Source organism: Oncorhynchus tshawytscha, linkage group LG04 (assembly GCF_018296145.1).
Source record: "Oncorhynchus tshawytscha isolate Ot180627B linkage group LG04, Otsh_v2.0, whole genome shotgun sequence".
In the NCBI taxonomy this organism is placed as follows: domain Eukaryota; kingdom Metazoa; phylum Chordata; class Actinopteri; order Salmoniformes; family Salmonidae; genus Oncorhynchus; species Oncorhynchus tshawytscha.
This window is the reverse complement of record NC_056432.1, coordinates 1,894,139-1,910,856: the sequence shown is the minus strand read 5'-3', so window position 1 is coordinate 1,910,856 and position 16,718 is coordinate 1,894,139. Positions and strand designations below refer to the sequence as shown.

Genomic DNA, 16,718 nt, shown 5'->3' with positions numbered 1-16,718 from the left:
ATTTGGAAGTCAGGTTAAGTTTTCCCTGCTGCTGTTTGTTATAAGTACATTAAACAACTTATAGAACAGGAGCTAAAACTGTACATTACATTTTATCTCCTGGGTGTGTGTCACTGAGAAGGCAGTGGGAAATGGATAGAGCAGTCTGACTCCTCTTCTGTGGATATCAGTCTGACTCCTCTTCAGTGGATAGCAGTCTGCCTCCTCTTCAGTGGATAGCAGTCTGCCTCCTCTTCAGTGGATAGCAGTCTGCCTCCTCTTCAGTGGATAGCAGAGTCTGTCTCCTCTTCAGTGGATATCAGTCTGTCTCCTCTTCAGTGGATATCAGTCTGTCTCCTCTTCAGTGGATAGCAGTTTGTCTCCTCTTCAGTGGATAGCAGTCTGTCTTCTCTTCAGTGGATAGCAGTCTGTCTCCTCTTCAGTGGATAGCAGTCTGTCTTCTCTTCAGTGGATAGCAGTCTGTCTCCTCTTCAGTGGATAGCAGTCTGTCTTCTCTTCAGTGGATAGCAGTCTGACTCCTCTTCAGTGGATAGCAGTCTGTCTCCTCTTCAGTGGATAGCAGTCTGTCTCCTCTTCAGTGGATAGCAGTCTGTCTCCTCTTCAGTGGGTAGCAGTCTGTCTTTTCTTCAGTGGATAGCAGTCTGTCTTCTCTTCAGTGGATAGCAGTCTGTCTCCTCTTCAGTGGATAGCAGTCTGTCTTCTCTTCAGTGGATAGCAGTCTGTCTCCTCTTCAGTGGATAGCAGTCTGTCTCCTCATCAGTGGATAGCAGTCTGTCTCCTCTTCAGTGGATAGCAGTCTGTCTCCTCTTCAGTGGATAGCAGTCTGTCTCCTCTTCAGTGGATAGGACAGTCTGGCTCCTCTTCAGTGAATAGCAGAGTCTGTCTCCTCTTCAGTGAATAGCAGAGTCTGTCTCCTCTTCAGTGGATAGCAGATTCCGACTCCTCTTCCGTACGATAGCAGTCTGTCTCCTCTTCAATACGATAGCAGTCTGTCTCCTCTTCAATATGATAGCAGTCTGTCTCCTCTTCAATATGATAGCAGTCTGTCTCCTCTTCAATACGATAGCAGTCTGTCTCCTCTTCAATATGATAGCAGAGTCTGACTCCTCTTCAATACGATAGCAGAGTCTGACACCTTTTCAATACGATAGCAGAGTCTGACTCCTCTTCAATATGATAGCAGTCTGACTCCTCTTCAATACGATAGCAGTCTGACTCCTCTTCAATACGATAGCAGTCTGTGTCCTCTTCAATACGATAGCAGAGTCTGACTCCTCTTCAATACGATAGCAGTCTGTCTCCTCTTCAATATGATAGCAGAGTCTGACTCCTCTTCAATACGACAGCAGAGTCTGACTCCTCTTCAATATGATAGCAGTCTGTCTCCTCTTCAATACGATAGCAGTCTGACTCCTCTTCAATACGATAGCAGTCTGTCTCCTCTTCAATACGATAGCAGAGTCTGACTCCTCTTCAATACGATAGCAGTCTGTCTCCTCTTCAATACGATAGCAGTCTGTCTCCTCTTCAATACGATAGCAGTCTGTCTCCTCTTCAATACGATAGCAGTCTGTGTCCTCTTCAATACGATAGCAGTCTGTCTCCTCTTCAATACGATAGCAGTCTGTCTCCTCTTCAATACGATAGCAGAGTCTGACTCCTCCATATGATAGCAAAGATGCCTCTGTGTGTGTGTGTGTGTGTGTGTGTGTGTGTGTGTGTGTGTCCACAGCAGGCTACTACATCTCTGTCAGGTTAACAGCCACTTGAGAAAGAGAAGCTGGACAGAGGGAGAGGAGGTGGCTGACCACCATGTGACACACCCCTTGGGGCCCTTAGATTATGGTGAGAACCATTACAATGAGACACATTCCTAAACAACTATCTGTGTATCGGTTATAAAACTATATGGTATATCTGGTATAAAACTGTATGGTATATCTGGTATAAAACTGTATGGTATATCTGGTATAAAACTGTATGGTATATCTGGTATAAAACTGTATGGTATATCTGGTATAAAACTGTATGGTGCATGCAACAATGTCAAAGATTTTACTGAGTTACAGTTCATATACAGAAATCAGTGAATTTAAATAAATTCATTAGGCCCTAATCTATGGATTTCACTTGACTATGCATCTGTTGGTCACAGACCTTCCCGCAGGAGGTCCTGGGCTGGTCTGGTTACATGTGGTCTGCAGTTGTGAGGCCGGTTGGACGTAGTGCCAAACTCTTTAAAATGACGTTGGAGGCGGCTTATGGTAGAGAAATTAACATTCAATTCTCTGGCCACAGCTCTGGTGGACAATCCTGCAGTCAACATGCCAATTGCACGCTCCCTCAAAACTTGAGACATCTGTGGCATTGTGTTGTGTGACCAAATTGATCATTTTAGAGCGGCCTTTTATTGTCCCCAGCGTAAGGTGCACCTGTGTAATGATCATGCTGTTTAATCAGCTTCTTGAAATGCTACACCTGTCAGGTGGATGGATTATCTTGGCAAAGGAGAAATGCTCACAAACAGGGACGTATTTGCATCTATTAGCGATCCCCATTAGTTACACACACCCCCCCAAGCTACCTAACTTAACCGTTCCTGCCAAGGCAGCAGCTAATCTTCCTGGGGTACAAACACATTAAGGCACTTACATCACACATAAAACAAAAGATAAAACAGTACATCATAACATTATTACACCATTACATATCTACAATACAAAATGTATAATGTAAACATATGTTTCAAATAAGTGGCGAAAATAAGCTCTCTAGTGGTGGAAGTAAGAAACTGCCGGAAATACACAGTCAAAGAGAATACAGTTTTTTCCAATTGCTAACACACTAAAATGACATGCACAGCACAATTATTTAAACTGACACACAGAGAGCAAAACCTCTTCTCAAGTCTCCAAAAGTCTAAAGACATTTTCTGCTTCACACACATTTTGCAATTCTAAATGGCACGTTTTAAATGCACTGCACACGGTTCTCTGCATAAGACACAACAATCTGACATAAAGTCACATGTTGGCCATTTCAAAACACTGCCATTCAAAATGACACTACATGAGCTAATTGGCCAATACATGTGCCACCTGGCCAAACACCTCAATGGTTAATTGTTACCACTTCAATCAGGAAGTAAGCACTATGAAAAGACCACAGGTGAGCACCTTTTGTTTTACAACAACGGAAGCCGTTGCAGAGAGAGGAAGAGGTCGAGGGAGGGTGAGAATGAGAGGGGGAGGAAAGAGTGAGAGGTAGGGGTAGAGCTGGTAGAGGAGTTCATGGCCAAAGAAGACAACAACTTTCAAATGAAATCAGAGCAACCTTAGTTGATCATGTCATCAACCATGGGCTGACAATGTGAGAGGCTGGACAGAGAGTGAAATCAGAGCAACCTTAGTTGATCATGTCATCAACCATGGGCTGACAATGTGAGAGGCTGGACAGAGAGTGAAATCAGAGCAACCTTAGTTGATCATGTCATCAACCTTGGGCTGACAATGTGAGGGGCTGGACAGAGAGTGAAATCAGAGCAACCTTAGTTGATCATGTCATCAACCATGGGCTGACAATGTGAGAGACGCAACCATGGTAGAGGAAGGGGCCAACCATGGTGGAGGAAGGGGCCAACCATGGTAGAGGAAGGGGCCAACCATGGTGGAGGAAGGGGCCAACCATGGTGGAGGAAGGGGCCAACCATGGTAGAGGAAGGGGCCAACCATGGTAGAGGAAGGGGCCAACCATGGTAGAGGAAGGGGCCAACCATGGTAGAGGAAGGGGCCAACCATGGTAGAGGAAGGGGCCAACCTTGGTGGAGGAAGGGGCCAACCGTGGTGGAGGAAGGGGCCAACCGTGGTGGAGGAGGGGCCAACCGTGGTGGAGGTGGCCAACCGTGGTGGAGGAAGTGGCCAACCGTGGTGGAGGAAGGGGCCAACCATGGTGGAGGAAGGGGCCAACCATGGTAGAGGAAGGGGCCAACCATGGTGGAGGAAGGGGCCAAATGTTCACCGGGGTACAGGAAGCTAACATTGTAAACTTGGTTTTGGAAAATAATGAAATCAGATTACGAGAAATTCAAAGCCACATCATCCAAGACCACACCATATTCAACAACATTCAACGAGTCAGTCTGTCCACATTGGCTCGCATTCTCACGCGAAACCAAATCAGAATTAAACAACTTTATAAGGTGCCGTTTGAGAGAAACTCTCAAAGAAACAAAGAGGTCAGACGAGCATATGTGGATGTAAGTACAATATTGACTGCAGTACACTACACACAACATTGTTTCTCAGTGTACTGGATAACACCATATTGACTGCAGTACACTACACACATTGTTTCCCAGTGTACTGGATAACACCATATTGCCTGCTTTTGTTCTTTGTTTTCAGGGAGTACTGGAAATGGATGCTCAATCCCACATGAGTTCATCTTTATAGACGAGGCTGGGTTCAACCTAGCAGAAAGCAGAAGGGGGAGAAACGGCATTTTCTTTTTCAGTTTACTGGTTTTTTGTTTTGCATATTTTTGTTCAGTCCAATGTAAATATATCTGCTGTGCGTATAAAAAATTAACTGTTTCAACAGCATGTGTGTGTGTATCTGCAAATATTTCTGTGCATCTGAAGATTTTCTACAATTTGAACTATTTTAGTATTATGGCAAAGCTTCCTAAAGATGAGCTTTTCATTAAGCCCAACAGTGTAGTTGGTTAGACAAACATCTGGTCATATGAATGAAGTGTGGCCCATTCCGTGCTAATGGTTGATTTTGATAATGCATTCTGTAGTTTTGGTTGCGGTACTTCATTTTGCAGGATATATGAGGTATTTTGCAGTTTGTGTGGTTTTGTGAGTTGTGTTAAGTATTTTGATAAAACCAGCCTAGTTTAGCAAATTGTGTTTTAGCAATTGGGAAAAACTGTAATACTTTTTCTATCAAGGAAAAAGGTGTTTTTATTTATTTTTATAAAAGCATACTAAGAAAAAGCAAACTTGGCACAGTGTGTAAATGATAAAACATTAGTACATTAATTGAAGAAATGTATTAAAATGCTGGAATTAAGCTACCTAAATTAACCAAACCAAGCTACCTAAATTAACCAAACCAAGCTACCTAACTTAACCAAACCAAGTTACCTAACGTAACCAAACCAAGCTACCTAACGTAACCAAACCAAGCTACCTAACTTAACCAAACCAAGCTACCTAACTTAACCAAACTACCTAACGTAACCAAACCAAGCTACCTAAATTAACCAAGCTACCTAAATTAACCAAGTTACCTAAATTAACCAAACCAAGTTACCTAAATTAACCAAACCAAGTTACCTAAATTAACCAAACCAAGCTACCTAACTTAACCAAACCAAGCTACCTAACTTAACCAAACCAAGCTACCTAACTTAACCAAACCAAGCTACCTAACTTAACCAAACCACCTAACGTAACCAAACCAAGCTACCTAAATTAACCAAGCTACCTAAATTAACCAAACCAAGTTACCTAAATTAACCAAACCAAGTTACCTAAATTAACCAAACCAAGCTACCTAAATTAACCAAACCAAGCTACCTAAATTAACCAAACCAAGCTACCTAAATTAACCAAACCAAGCTACCTAAATTAACCAAACCAAGCTACCTAAATTAACCAAACCAAGCTACCTAAATTAACCAAACCAAGCTACCTAACTTAACCAAGCTACCTAACTTAACCAAGCAACCTATTTTAACTTACAGTAACCTAAGGGGTGAAGAGAAGAAAGGAGTCCGAGAGAAGCAGCCAGCCAGCCTATAGATGGGCTGTGTTTGTCTATAGACGGGCTGTGTTTGTCTATAGACGGGCTGTGTTTGTCTATAGACGGGCTGTGTTTGTCTATAGACGGGCTGTGTTTGTCTATAGACGGGCTGTGTTTGCCTATAGACGGGCTGTGTTTGCCTATAGCCGGGCTGTGTTTGTCTATAGATGGGCTGTGTTTGCCTATAGCCGGGCTGTGTTTGCCTATAGACGGGCTGTGTTTGCCTATAGACGGGCTGTGTTTGCCTATAGACGGGCTGTGTTTGCCTATAGACGGGCTGTGTTTGCCTATAGACGGGCTGTGTTTGTCTATAGACGGGCTGTGTTTGTCTATAGACGGGCTGTGTTTGTCTATAGACGGGCTGTGTTTGTCTATAGCCTGTGGCTAGCCAGGCTGTGTTTGTCTATAGCCAGGCTGTGTTTGTCTATAGCCAGGCTGTGTTTGTCTATAGCCAGGCTGTGTTTGTCTATAGCCAGGCTGTGTTTGTCTATAGCCAGGCTGTGTTTGTCTATAGCCAGGCTGTGTTTGTCGACCAGTGCGATCTCGTAAACAGAGAGCCTTTTGCAAGCAGCTGCAGAAATTCCAGGCTTGTGTGACTAAAATGTAACACCCACATTGATGGGAGGGTGTTTAAACAAGTATGTCTTATTTCTCTCTCTCTCTCTGTCTCTCTCTCTCTCTCTCTCAATTCAATTCAATTTCAATTCAATTTAAGGGCTTTATTGGCATGGGAAACATGTGTTAACATTGCCAAAGCAAGTGAGGTCTCTCCCTGTCTCTTTCTCTCTCTCTCTCTCTCTCTCTCTCTGTCTGTCTGTGTCTCTCTCTCTCTCACTGTCTCTTTGTCTCTCTCTCTCTCTCTCTCTCTCTCTCTCTCATTAAAGCAGAGTTTCAATAGCGCATTGTGCCTCATTCACCTGGCCTGGGTTTTATTGGTGTTCCATTCCCTGAATTATGGAGGCAGAGAAGAAGAGAAGAGTTCCTGTTTGACCAGCGCTTCTGAGAAGGAGAGAAGCCTGGACTTCAGCAGACATGACAACATTATACCCTGTGTGTAGGCCTAGGTCAGGATGTACACAGAGATGACAACATTATACCCTGTGTGTAGGCCTAGGTCAGGATGTACACAGAGAAAGAGAGACAGTTGACCTAAAGCACACAAACAACTAGACCTACCGCAGCCTAAACATCAACACCAAGTTTTACTGCCTTAAAGCTGTGAACTATCTGAGAGACAAGGCAAGAAGGGCCTTCAACGCCATCATAACATGTGACATCTCAATTAGGATCTGGCAAAAAAAATACTTGAATCAGTTATAGAACCCATTGACCTCTATGGTTGTGAGGTCTGGGATCCGCTCACCAACGAAGAATTCACAAAATGGGACAAGCACCAAATTGAATCTCGACATGTGGAATTCTGCAAAAAAGACATCCTCTGTGTACAACGTAAAATTCCAAACAAGGAATGCAGAGCAGAATTAGGACGATTATATTAATTATACCTGTTAGTTTACCACATCCAGAGAAGAGCTGTTCAATTCTACAACCACTGTGACTGATGCAAAATTAAGTATTTCATTTTTTTTTAGTTTTGTTTTTTGTTTTGTTTTATCCGTAACATACAATATACTTGCAATGAAGCTCCTCAACAACTACATCATACCAGTCATCCAACAGACTCCCATTCAGAGAGACACACAGAAGCATCCAGGGTCAATGCCCTGCTTGACAAGGCAAAAAAACGTGCGAGTGAGTTTCCTGTAAACAGTAGACGTTATATTCCTTTTCTTTTAGCCACGTAAAGACTGATCTTTTTTTATAATCTGCTAAACCGTTACAATTATAACAGGCTATACTTATTTCACCCCTCACCATAACGAGATACTATTCTCAGTCTAAATTGTAAAGTTACTGCCATCAGAGGTATTGAGAAGGTCAAAAGTGTCTGATATTTAGAATTCAAGAAACAGGTTCTAGCAATATTTGTTTTATTCCCTTGCCTGTTTGTGGAAAAACCAAAACAGCCCTATCTGGTGCAAACACAGAGACAGGAACAATCACCCACAAACACAGTGAAACCCAGGCTACCTAAGTATGATTCTCAATCAGAGACAACTAATGACACCTGCCTCTGATTGAGAACCATACTAGGCCGAAATATAGAAATACCCAAATCATAGAAAAACAAACAGACTGCCCACCCCAACTCACACCCTGACCATACTAAATAAATACAAAACAAAGGAAATAAAGGTCAGAACGTGACAACAACACATATTTATGCGTATTTATTGTCCCTTTTGTACGTTAACTATTCGCACATCATTACAACACTGTATATAGACATAATGTGATTTGAAATGTCTTTATTCTTTTAGAAACTCTTGTGAATGTAATGTTTACTGTTCATTTCTGTTTATTTCCGTTTAGTTAAATTATCTATTTTACCTGTTTTGACACTGTAAACATAAGTTTCCCATCCTATTAAAGCCCCTTGAATTGAATTGAAATGGAAAGAGAGTGAGTGAAAGAGACACACACACACACCTACACCACCCTGACCCCAGCCCAGCTGTTAGATCTGAGGTGTGTCTAGCTAGTTGTTTTACAGCCCAGCCACCTTTAGTTAGATATGAGGTGTGTCTAGCTAGTTGTTTTACAGCCCAGCAGTTAGATCTGAGGTGTGTCTAGCTAGTTGTTTTACCGCCCAGCCACCTTTAGTTAGATCTGAGGTGTGTCTAGCTAGTTGTTTTACAGCCCAGCTGTTAGATCTGAGGTGTGTCTAGCTAGTTGTTTTACCGCCCAGCCACATTTAGTTAGATCTGAAGTGTGTCTAGCTAGTTGTTTTACCGCCCAGCCACATTTAGTTAGATCTGAGGTGTGTCTAGCTAGTTGTTTTACCGCCCAGCCACATTTAGTTAGATCTGAGGTGGTGTGTCTAGCTAGTTGTTTTACCGCCCAGCCACATTTAGTTAGATCTGAGGTGTGTCTAGCTAGTTGTTTTACCGCCCAGCCACATTTAGTTAGATCTGAGGTGTGTCTAGCTAGTTGTTTTACCGCCCAGCCACATTTAGTTAGATCTGAGGTGTGTCTAGCTAGTTGTTTTACCGCCCAGCCACATTTAGTTAGATCTGAGGTGTGTCTAGCTAGTTGTTTTACCGCCCAGCCACATTTAGTTAGATCTGAGGTGTGTCTAGCTAGTTGTTTTACCGCCCAGCCACATTTAGTTAGATCTGAAGTGTGTCTAGCTAGTTGTTTTACCGCCCAGCCACATTTAGTTAGATCTGAAGTGTGTCTAGCTAGTTGTTTTACCGCCCAGCCACATTTAGTTAGATCTGAAGTGTGTCTAGCTAGTTGTTTTACAGCCCAGCTCTCCAAGGGGGAGAAATCAAGCTCTTTAACATATGGATAATATTACATCATAAGTTTTTACTTTACAGGATATTGCTGGAGTCTGATTGGATATCAGGCAGCCCCGAACACACACACAAAACAAACACACGCCCACAGCGGTGTAATCACAGAGGGAGGGAGGGAGGTGCCAGTGCAGTAAAAAAGAGAAGGGTCCTCTCCTCTCTCACAAGAGTTAGATGTCTGTGTGAAAGACAGCCAGTCTATACATGACGAGGTAGGAGGGGAGGAGGGTGAGAGGGACCCTGGATAGGTGGTTTAAAAAAGAGCTGCCTACTACTACAATGTTACCACTACGGCCCCCCTGGCTATAGTGGTCTAGTGTTGACCAGGCTCTAATGATCTAGTGTTGACCAGGCTCTAATGGTCTAGTGTTGACCAGGCTCTAATGGTCTAGTGTTGACCAGGCTCTAATGGTCTAGTGATGACCAGGCTCTAACGGTATAGTGATGACCAGGCTCTAATGGTCTAGTGATGACCAGGCTATAATGGTCTAGTGATGACCAGGCTATAATGGACTAGTGATGACCAGGATCTAATGGTCTAGTGATGACCAGGCTATAATGGACTAGTGATGACCAGGATCTAATGGTCTAGTGATGACCAGGCTATAATGGTCTAGTGATGACCAGGATCTAATGGTCTAGTGATGACCAGGATCTAATGGTCTAGTGATGACCAGGATCTGATGGTCTAGTGATGACCAGGATCTGATGGTCTAGTGATGACCAGGATCTGATGGTCTAGTGATGACCAGGATCTAATAGTCTACATGGTTAAAACTTGTCTGAATATTACAGTCTATTTGGATATATTCCCTTCCTCTGCTGTTTTCCTCAGTCTGTCCGTCCGTCCGTCCGTCCGTCCGTCTGTCTGTGTAAAGGTGCTGGGCACTCGATATGTTTCTGTTTTGTAATGGGTTGGCTGCAAGCCGACACACACGCTCCTGTCAGAGAGGGAGATCCTAGCATTTTGGGTGTGAGCCAGGCTGGAATGACACCTGCTCTACTTTCTTGCATTTCCTGTCCTCCTGCCAAAAACATACGCAATCTTATTTTAAAATGTTGTTTTCTCTCTCGCTCTTCTCTTAGCTCGTTTCACCTAGCTATCTGAAGATGAATGTCCTGACTATGACTGGTCCACCTAGCTATCTGAAGATGAATGTCCTGACTATGACTGGTCCACCTAGCTATCTGGAGATGAATGTACTGACTATGACTGGTCCACCTAGCTATCTGGAGATGAATGTACTGACTATGACTGGTCCACCTAGCTATCTGGAGATGAATGTACTGACTATGACTGGTCCACCTAGCTATCTGAAGATGAATGTACTGACTATGACTGGTCCACCTAGCTATCTGAAGATGAATGTACTGACTATGACTGGTCCACCTAGCTATCTGAAGATGAATGTACTGACTATGACTGGTCCACCTAGCTATCTGAAGATGAATGTACTGACTATGACTGGTCCACCTAGCTATCTGAAGATGAATGAACTGACTATGACTGGTCCACCAAGCTATCTGAAGATGAATGTACTGACTATGACTGGTCCACCAAGCTATCTGATGATGAATGTACTGACTATGACTGGTCCACCAAGCTATCTGAAGATGAATGTACTGACTATGACTGGTCCACCTAGCTATCTGAAGATGAATGTACTGACTATGACTGTGATATGTGGTTGTCCCACCAAGCTATCTGATGATGAATGTACTGACTATGACTGGTCCACCAAGCTATCTGATGATGAATGTACTGACTATGACTGGTCCACCTAGCTATCTGAAGATGAATGTACTGACTATGACTGTGATCTGAGGTTGTCCCACCTAGCTATCTGGAGATGAATGTACTGACTATGACTGGTCCACCTAGCTATCTGAAGATGAATGTACTGACTATGACTGGTCCACCTAGCTATCTGAAGATGAATGTACTGACTATGACTGGTCCACCTAGCTATCTGAAGATGAATGTACTGACTATGACTGGTCCACCTAGCTATCTGAAGATGAATGTACTGACTATGACTGGTCCACCTAGCTATCTGAAGATGAATGTACTGACTATGACTGTGATATGTGGTTGTTTCACCTAGCTATCTGATGATGAATGTACTGACTGTAAATCCCTCTGGATAAAACCATCTGCTAAATGTCTACAATGTCAAATGTAAATGTTTCACATACAGATCTCATATCACTCTATTGAATGATTTGTTATTTATTAAAATTTTGTTTTTTATATTAGACTGTGTAAGACCTAGCTGCACTACTGATTCCTCTGAGAGTGAGGTGGATATTTAGCATTTAGCAGAAAAACATCCTTATTTATCTCTCTGAAATGAAACCATGAAGTGATAGATTTTAAACAAGTACATGTCTGTCATTCAACAAACTCATGACATTATTATATGGTGAAAAAACACACCAATCTCTTTCAATAAAATCTAATTTACCAACATTTCTGAAAATGGATATATAGCGTTTTGGAATTAAACTCTTCCTGTGTTCTATCTAAAAGTAATTAATGCTTCAACGTTTGGTGTAAAATGCTCACAGTATGATCCCTCCCAATAGGACGCACGACTCCTATTTCACATACAGAATAGATGCCTAAACTTACGTTAGGGTACTTTCTGGAGTGCAAATGTCTTCTTTTAAAAACCTGTTGAACATCCTCTAGAGACGCTACAGATGTAGGATCTTAATTTGAGCCAGTTTACTACAGAAGTGATGGAAAATAATAATCCTGCAGCAAGAAAAAAAACACGTGAATGACTATGTGGATTATAACTAAAGGACATTTTTGCCGGGGTTGATACATTTTTTCATTAGGGGAAATCAAGTCTGAAATTTCAATGTGGAATTTAGTAAAGGTTTCATTCTAGGCTGATTTAGTAAGGAGATTGGGTTGTCATCAACAGGGTTAGTACAGTCAGTGGAGTCTATGTTGAGTAACGTTTCATATGAAGGTATTACTTATTAGAAGTCAGCTTTACCTGTTTGAATTGCTCGTCGTAAGTCCATTCGTGTTGCTGAGACTGTGGTGCCATCCCGCCCGGGGTCTCTGACTGCCGGGGCGCAGCGAAAGACGGAGGGGTTCTGGACATGAGATGTACAAGTGTGTCCTTTGGCGAGTCTCCCGCCCCGGGGTGCATGGGGTGGCGGGGCTGGTAGTGGCTGAGAGCCCCCTCCATGTCCTCCTCATCGTCCACGATTCCCTCGTTGTCCATGCCATCTCCATCCATATCCCTGTTGTCATCATTTATACCTCGGTCCATGCCCTCTGGATCATCGTCCATATCGGAGTCGGCTTTGGCCGAGTGCCTGCGAGCGTCAAGACTGTGAGGGAGAGCCAGTTCCCGTTCAGCGGAGCTCACCAACCCGAGAGAAGAGTTCGCTATTCCCGCAGCGAAAGCGCCACGGACCGCTGCCTGGTAGTGGCGGAAGGCGAGGGCTTGTTGATGGATCTGGGACTCGACCATGGAGCGGAGGTCTTTCTCTTTCTCCGCCTGACGGAGCTTCTCTTCTAGCGCCAGGCGGGCAGCCTGCTGTCTTTGGAGGTTTTCCATGACCGCCTCTAGCTTCATGCCTCCGCCGTTGGGCTGGTCGGACTGTGAGTGTGAACCGGGGAAGTGGCTGTGTGTCGAGGCAGAGGAGACGAGCAGGGGGAGGTTGCAGGTCGAGGAGAAAACTGCTTGCTGTGGAGGGCGTAGGGGTAAAAATAACCACTAAAAATGAAAACTATTGTAAGTCATAAACTGTTAAGAAATAACTTTGTAATAAACTGGAAAAACAGCATGGCCATGCGTATTATGCTGGAGTCGATATATCCTAAAACGTGGTTTCTAACGTGTTAAAAGTGCAACATAAATATACTACAATGTAAACTACTGTATTTCGTAAATGAACGTGGCTAACAAAGTAACATGTTGTTCTGCATAATGCTGATGTCGCTATAATAGGCTCGTGTGTACTGTGACAAAATAAACATGAACATTATTTCTCTATAACGCACCCGAAACGTTCGTGTCAATCAATCTATTGAAGAGTTTAAAATTAAATGTTGTGTCAAAAGTTACTTTACTCTAAATGTGATTCAAACATCTACATACTATTAACAACAACTAATCAACGTGGTTAGAGAAGGAACCAAATGTGATGCTTACCAAAGCAGATTTAGTTGCTAAACTGGTGTCATCAACCATGCTTCGGTAGTCAGATCAGACCGAAATATCAAACAGTTCACGAAGTATCTCCTTTCAATGTTAGATGTGGAAGTATTCCTGAATCCTGATTGAACATCGGGATCCGTGTCTCGATTGGAGAAAACAGAGTAATGTGTATAAATGTAGTCGCAGTGATCGAGTCTTTAAACCCTGAAGATTTTGGCAAGAAGTGGCAACTGTAATCAGGATGACCTCTCCAGGCAAAGGATCAACCCTGTAGTCAGAATGACCTCTCCAGGCAAAGGATCAACCCTGTAGTCAGAATGACCTCTCCAGGCAAAGGATCAACCCTGTAGTCAGAATGACCTCTCCAGGCAAAGGATCAACCCTGTAGTCAGAATGACCTCTCCAGGCGAAGGATCAACCCTGTAGTCAGAATAACCTCTCCAGGCGAAGGATCAACCCTGTAGTCAGAATAACGTCTCCAGGCGAAGGATCGGCCCTTCTGCTCCCATTTGCTAACAACACGTCAATACAGTGATATACGGAGGGCAGGGTCTACTGACGACCTAGGAAATACACTTTAACAACCGCAGAGAACCGACGGATCCCACGTCGCCATGTGTTGGAAACCATCCAAAAGGGGTCTGTTAATAGGTTACACGTTCTGCAATCTATAAATACATGTTGTTATTCATTAGGCTATTTAGCCTGGACCCAGTCCTATATACACAGACCTAGTCGTTTCACACAACCTCTGGGCCTACTACGTAGGCTACGTACTGTTGTTGGTTTTTTTCTTGTTGTTTTTTTCTCGACATAAATACATTTAGGGGTTTTGTTTTTTGGTGCAACGTAAAAATTTTAATTCCGTAAAAGAACAAGCAAATAGGTCTACGTGCTTACGTCAGAGCGGGGGAACTGTTTCGCGTTCCATTGCAGGTCATGGCTAGAAGGGGTCCAGTTTTTGTCAAATTAACGTCAAAAGTTTTTGTTTATTTGAGTTGCATTTTAGATAACCCTTTTCCTAACCTTAACCCAATTCTCCTAACCTGCTACATTAATTATCATAGACTGCCTTGTAAGTTATCCTAACTTGCTACGAAAAGTCAAATCTGACGTTAATTTGACAAAAGCTGGATACCTTCTAGTCATTCCCTCCATTGCCAGCGGCAGGATGTTTTTAACATTTCACTCAACTCAATTCCCATCTACATGTATAAATGTTGACAGATTACACCTCTCAAAAGTGATCCCATTCCATATGGTAAATTAATTGACACAAAAGCCTACAACTCCGGAACCAGAGGACATAGGCCTAGCTAAGCCTACAACCCAGAACCAGAGGACATAGGCCTAGCTAAGCCTACAACCCAGAACCAGAGGACATAGGCCTAGCTAAGCCTACAACACAGAACCAGAGGACATAGGCCTAGCTAAGCCTACAACCCAGAACCAGAGGACATAGGCCTAGCTAAGCCTACAACCCAGAACCAGAGGACATAGGCCTAGCTAAGCCTACTACTCAGAACCAGAGGACATAGGCCTAGCTAAGCCTACAACTCAGAACCAGAGGACATAGGCCTAGCTAAGCCTACAACCCAGAACCAGAGGACATAGGCCAAGCTAAGCCTACAACCCAGAACCAGAGGACATAGGCCTAGCTAAGCCTACTACCCAGAACCAGAGGACATAGGCCTAGCTAAGCCTACAACCCAGAACCAGAGGACATAGGCCTAGCTAAGCCTACAACCCAGAACCAGAGGACATAGGCCTAGCTAAGCCTACAACCCAGAACCAGAGGACATAGGCTTAGCTAAGCCTACAACCCAGAACCAGAGGACATAGGCCTAGCTAAGCCTACAACCCAGAACCAGAGGACATAGGCCTAGCTAAGCCTACAACCCAGAACCAGAGGACATAGGCCTAGCTAAGCCTACTACTCAGAACCAGAGGACATAGGCCTAGCTAAGCCTACAACCCAGAACCAGAGGACATAGGCCTAGCTAAGCCTACTACTCAGAACCAGAGGACATAGGCCTAGCTAAGCCTACAACCCAGAACCAGAGGACATAGGCCTAGCTAAGCCTACAACCCAGAACCAGAGGACATAGGCCTAGCTAAGCCTACTACTCAGAACCAGAGGACATAGGCCTAGCTAAGCCTACTACTCAGAACCAGAGGACATAGGCCTAGCTAAGCCTACAACCCAGAACCAGAGGACATAGGCCTAGCTAAGCCTACAACCCAGAACCAGAGGACATAGGCCTAGCTAAGCCTACAACCCAGAACCAGAGGACATAGGCCTAGCTAAGCCTACAACCCAGAACCAGAGGACATAGGCCTAGCTAAGCCTACAACCCAGAACCAGAGGACATAGGCCTAGCTAAGCCTACTACTCAGAACCAGAGGACATAGGCCTAGCTAAGCCTACAACCCAGAACCAGAGGACATAGGCCTAGCTAAGCCTACAACCCAGAACCAGAGGACATAGGCCTAGCTAAGCCTACCGAAGGGCATCATAAACACAAACTGCACCAGGAAAAGAAAACTGTGAGTGTTTAAAACGACTTGCTTCATCTGCTTGATGCGCTGCTTGTTGTCACCTGTTTCCATTCAATACATGAGGCTGACATCACCTATCGCAGCAGACCAGAAAACACTGACGTTCTGGAGTAGAGTAAAGGTTCATGTGAAAGTAATGAATACAGTCATTTTAACACCTTTTGAATTTTCGTACTCTGAATCATAGACTGTAAAACATATGGTCTCTAAATATACCTTTGGTACAAGACAAATATGTGCTGATCAACTCCAAAGGAAACATAATTGTAGTGACTGTGTTTTTCTAGTATAATGCATTTATCTGTTATGTGTTTACTATCTAATCCAAAATGCCACAAACTAAGTTTCCTCTGGGAAAATTAAAGCTATTCTTTTCTATTCTTTTCTGTTCTCTTCTGTTCTAATATATTCTCTTCCATTCTCTTATATTCTCTTCCATTCTCTTCTGTTCTATTCTTGTCACGTTCGTCATAACGAGGAGACCAAGGCACAGCGTGATAAGCATACATTCTTCTTTTAATGAAGGAAAAACACTAAACATACTAACAAAGAAACTAAACGAACGTGAAGCTATATAACACAAGTGCTGACAGGCAACAACACATAGACAATTACCCACAAAACCAAAATGGAAATGGCAACCTAAATAGGATCCCCAATCAGAGACAACGATAACAGCTGCCTCTGATTGGGAACCAACTCAGGCCACCATAGACCTACATGTACCTAGACAAACCAAAACCCCA

The 16,718-nt window shown here is 43.4% G+C and overlaps 1 protein-coding gene across 4 annotated transcripts in view; it reads right to left on the bottom strand.

Moving 5' to 3' along the window:
• Positions 1–14,285, bottom strand: part of LOC112249411 (AT-rich interactive domain-containing protein 3A) — a 141,066-nt gene extending 126,781 nt beyond the window's left edge. For 2 of the 4 annotated variants that reach the window (XM_042320218.1, XM_042320216.1), the window contains exons 1-2: positions 13,408–14,285; positions 12,238–12,939 (exon numbers count right to left, since the gene is read on the bottom strand). In XM_042320218.1, the coding sequence (XP_042176152.1) occupies positions 12,238–12,939; positions 13,408–13,446 (741 nt within the window). In that variant the 5' untranslated portion in view covers positions 13,447–14,285. The remainder of the gene's footprint in view (positions 1–12,237; positions 12,940–13,407) is intronic. The other 2 variants (XM_042320215.1, XM_042320217.1) reach the window with 2 other exon arrangements.
• Between the last annotated feature and the right edge of the window lie 2,433 nt (positions 14,286–16,718).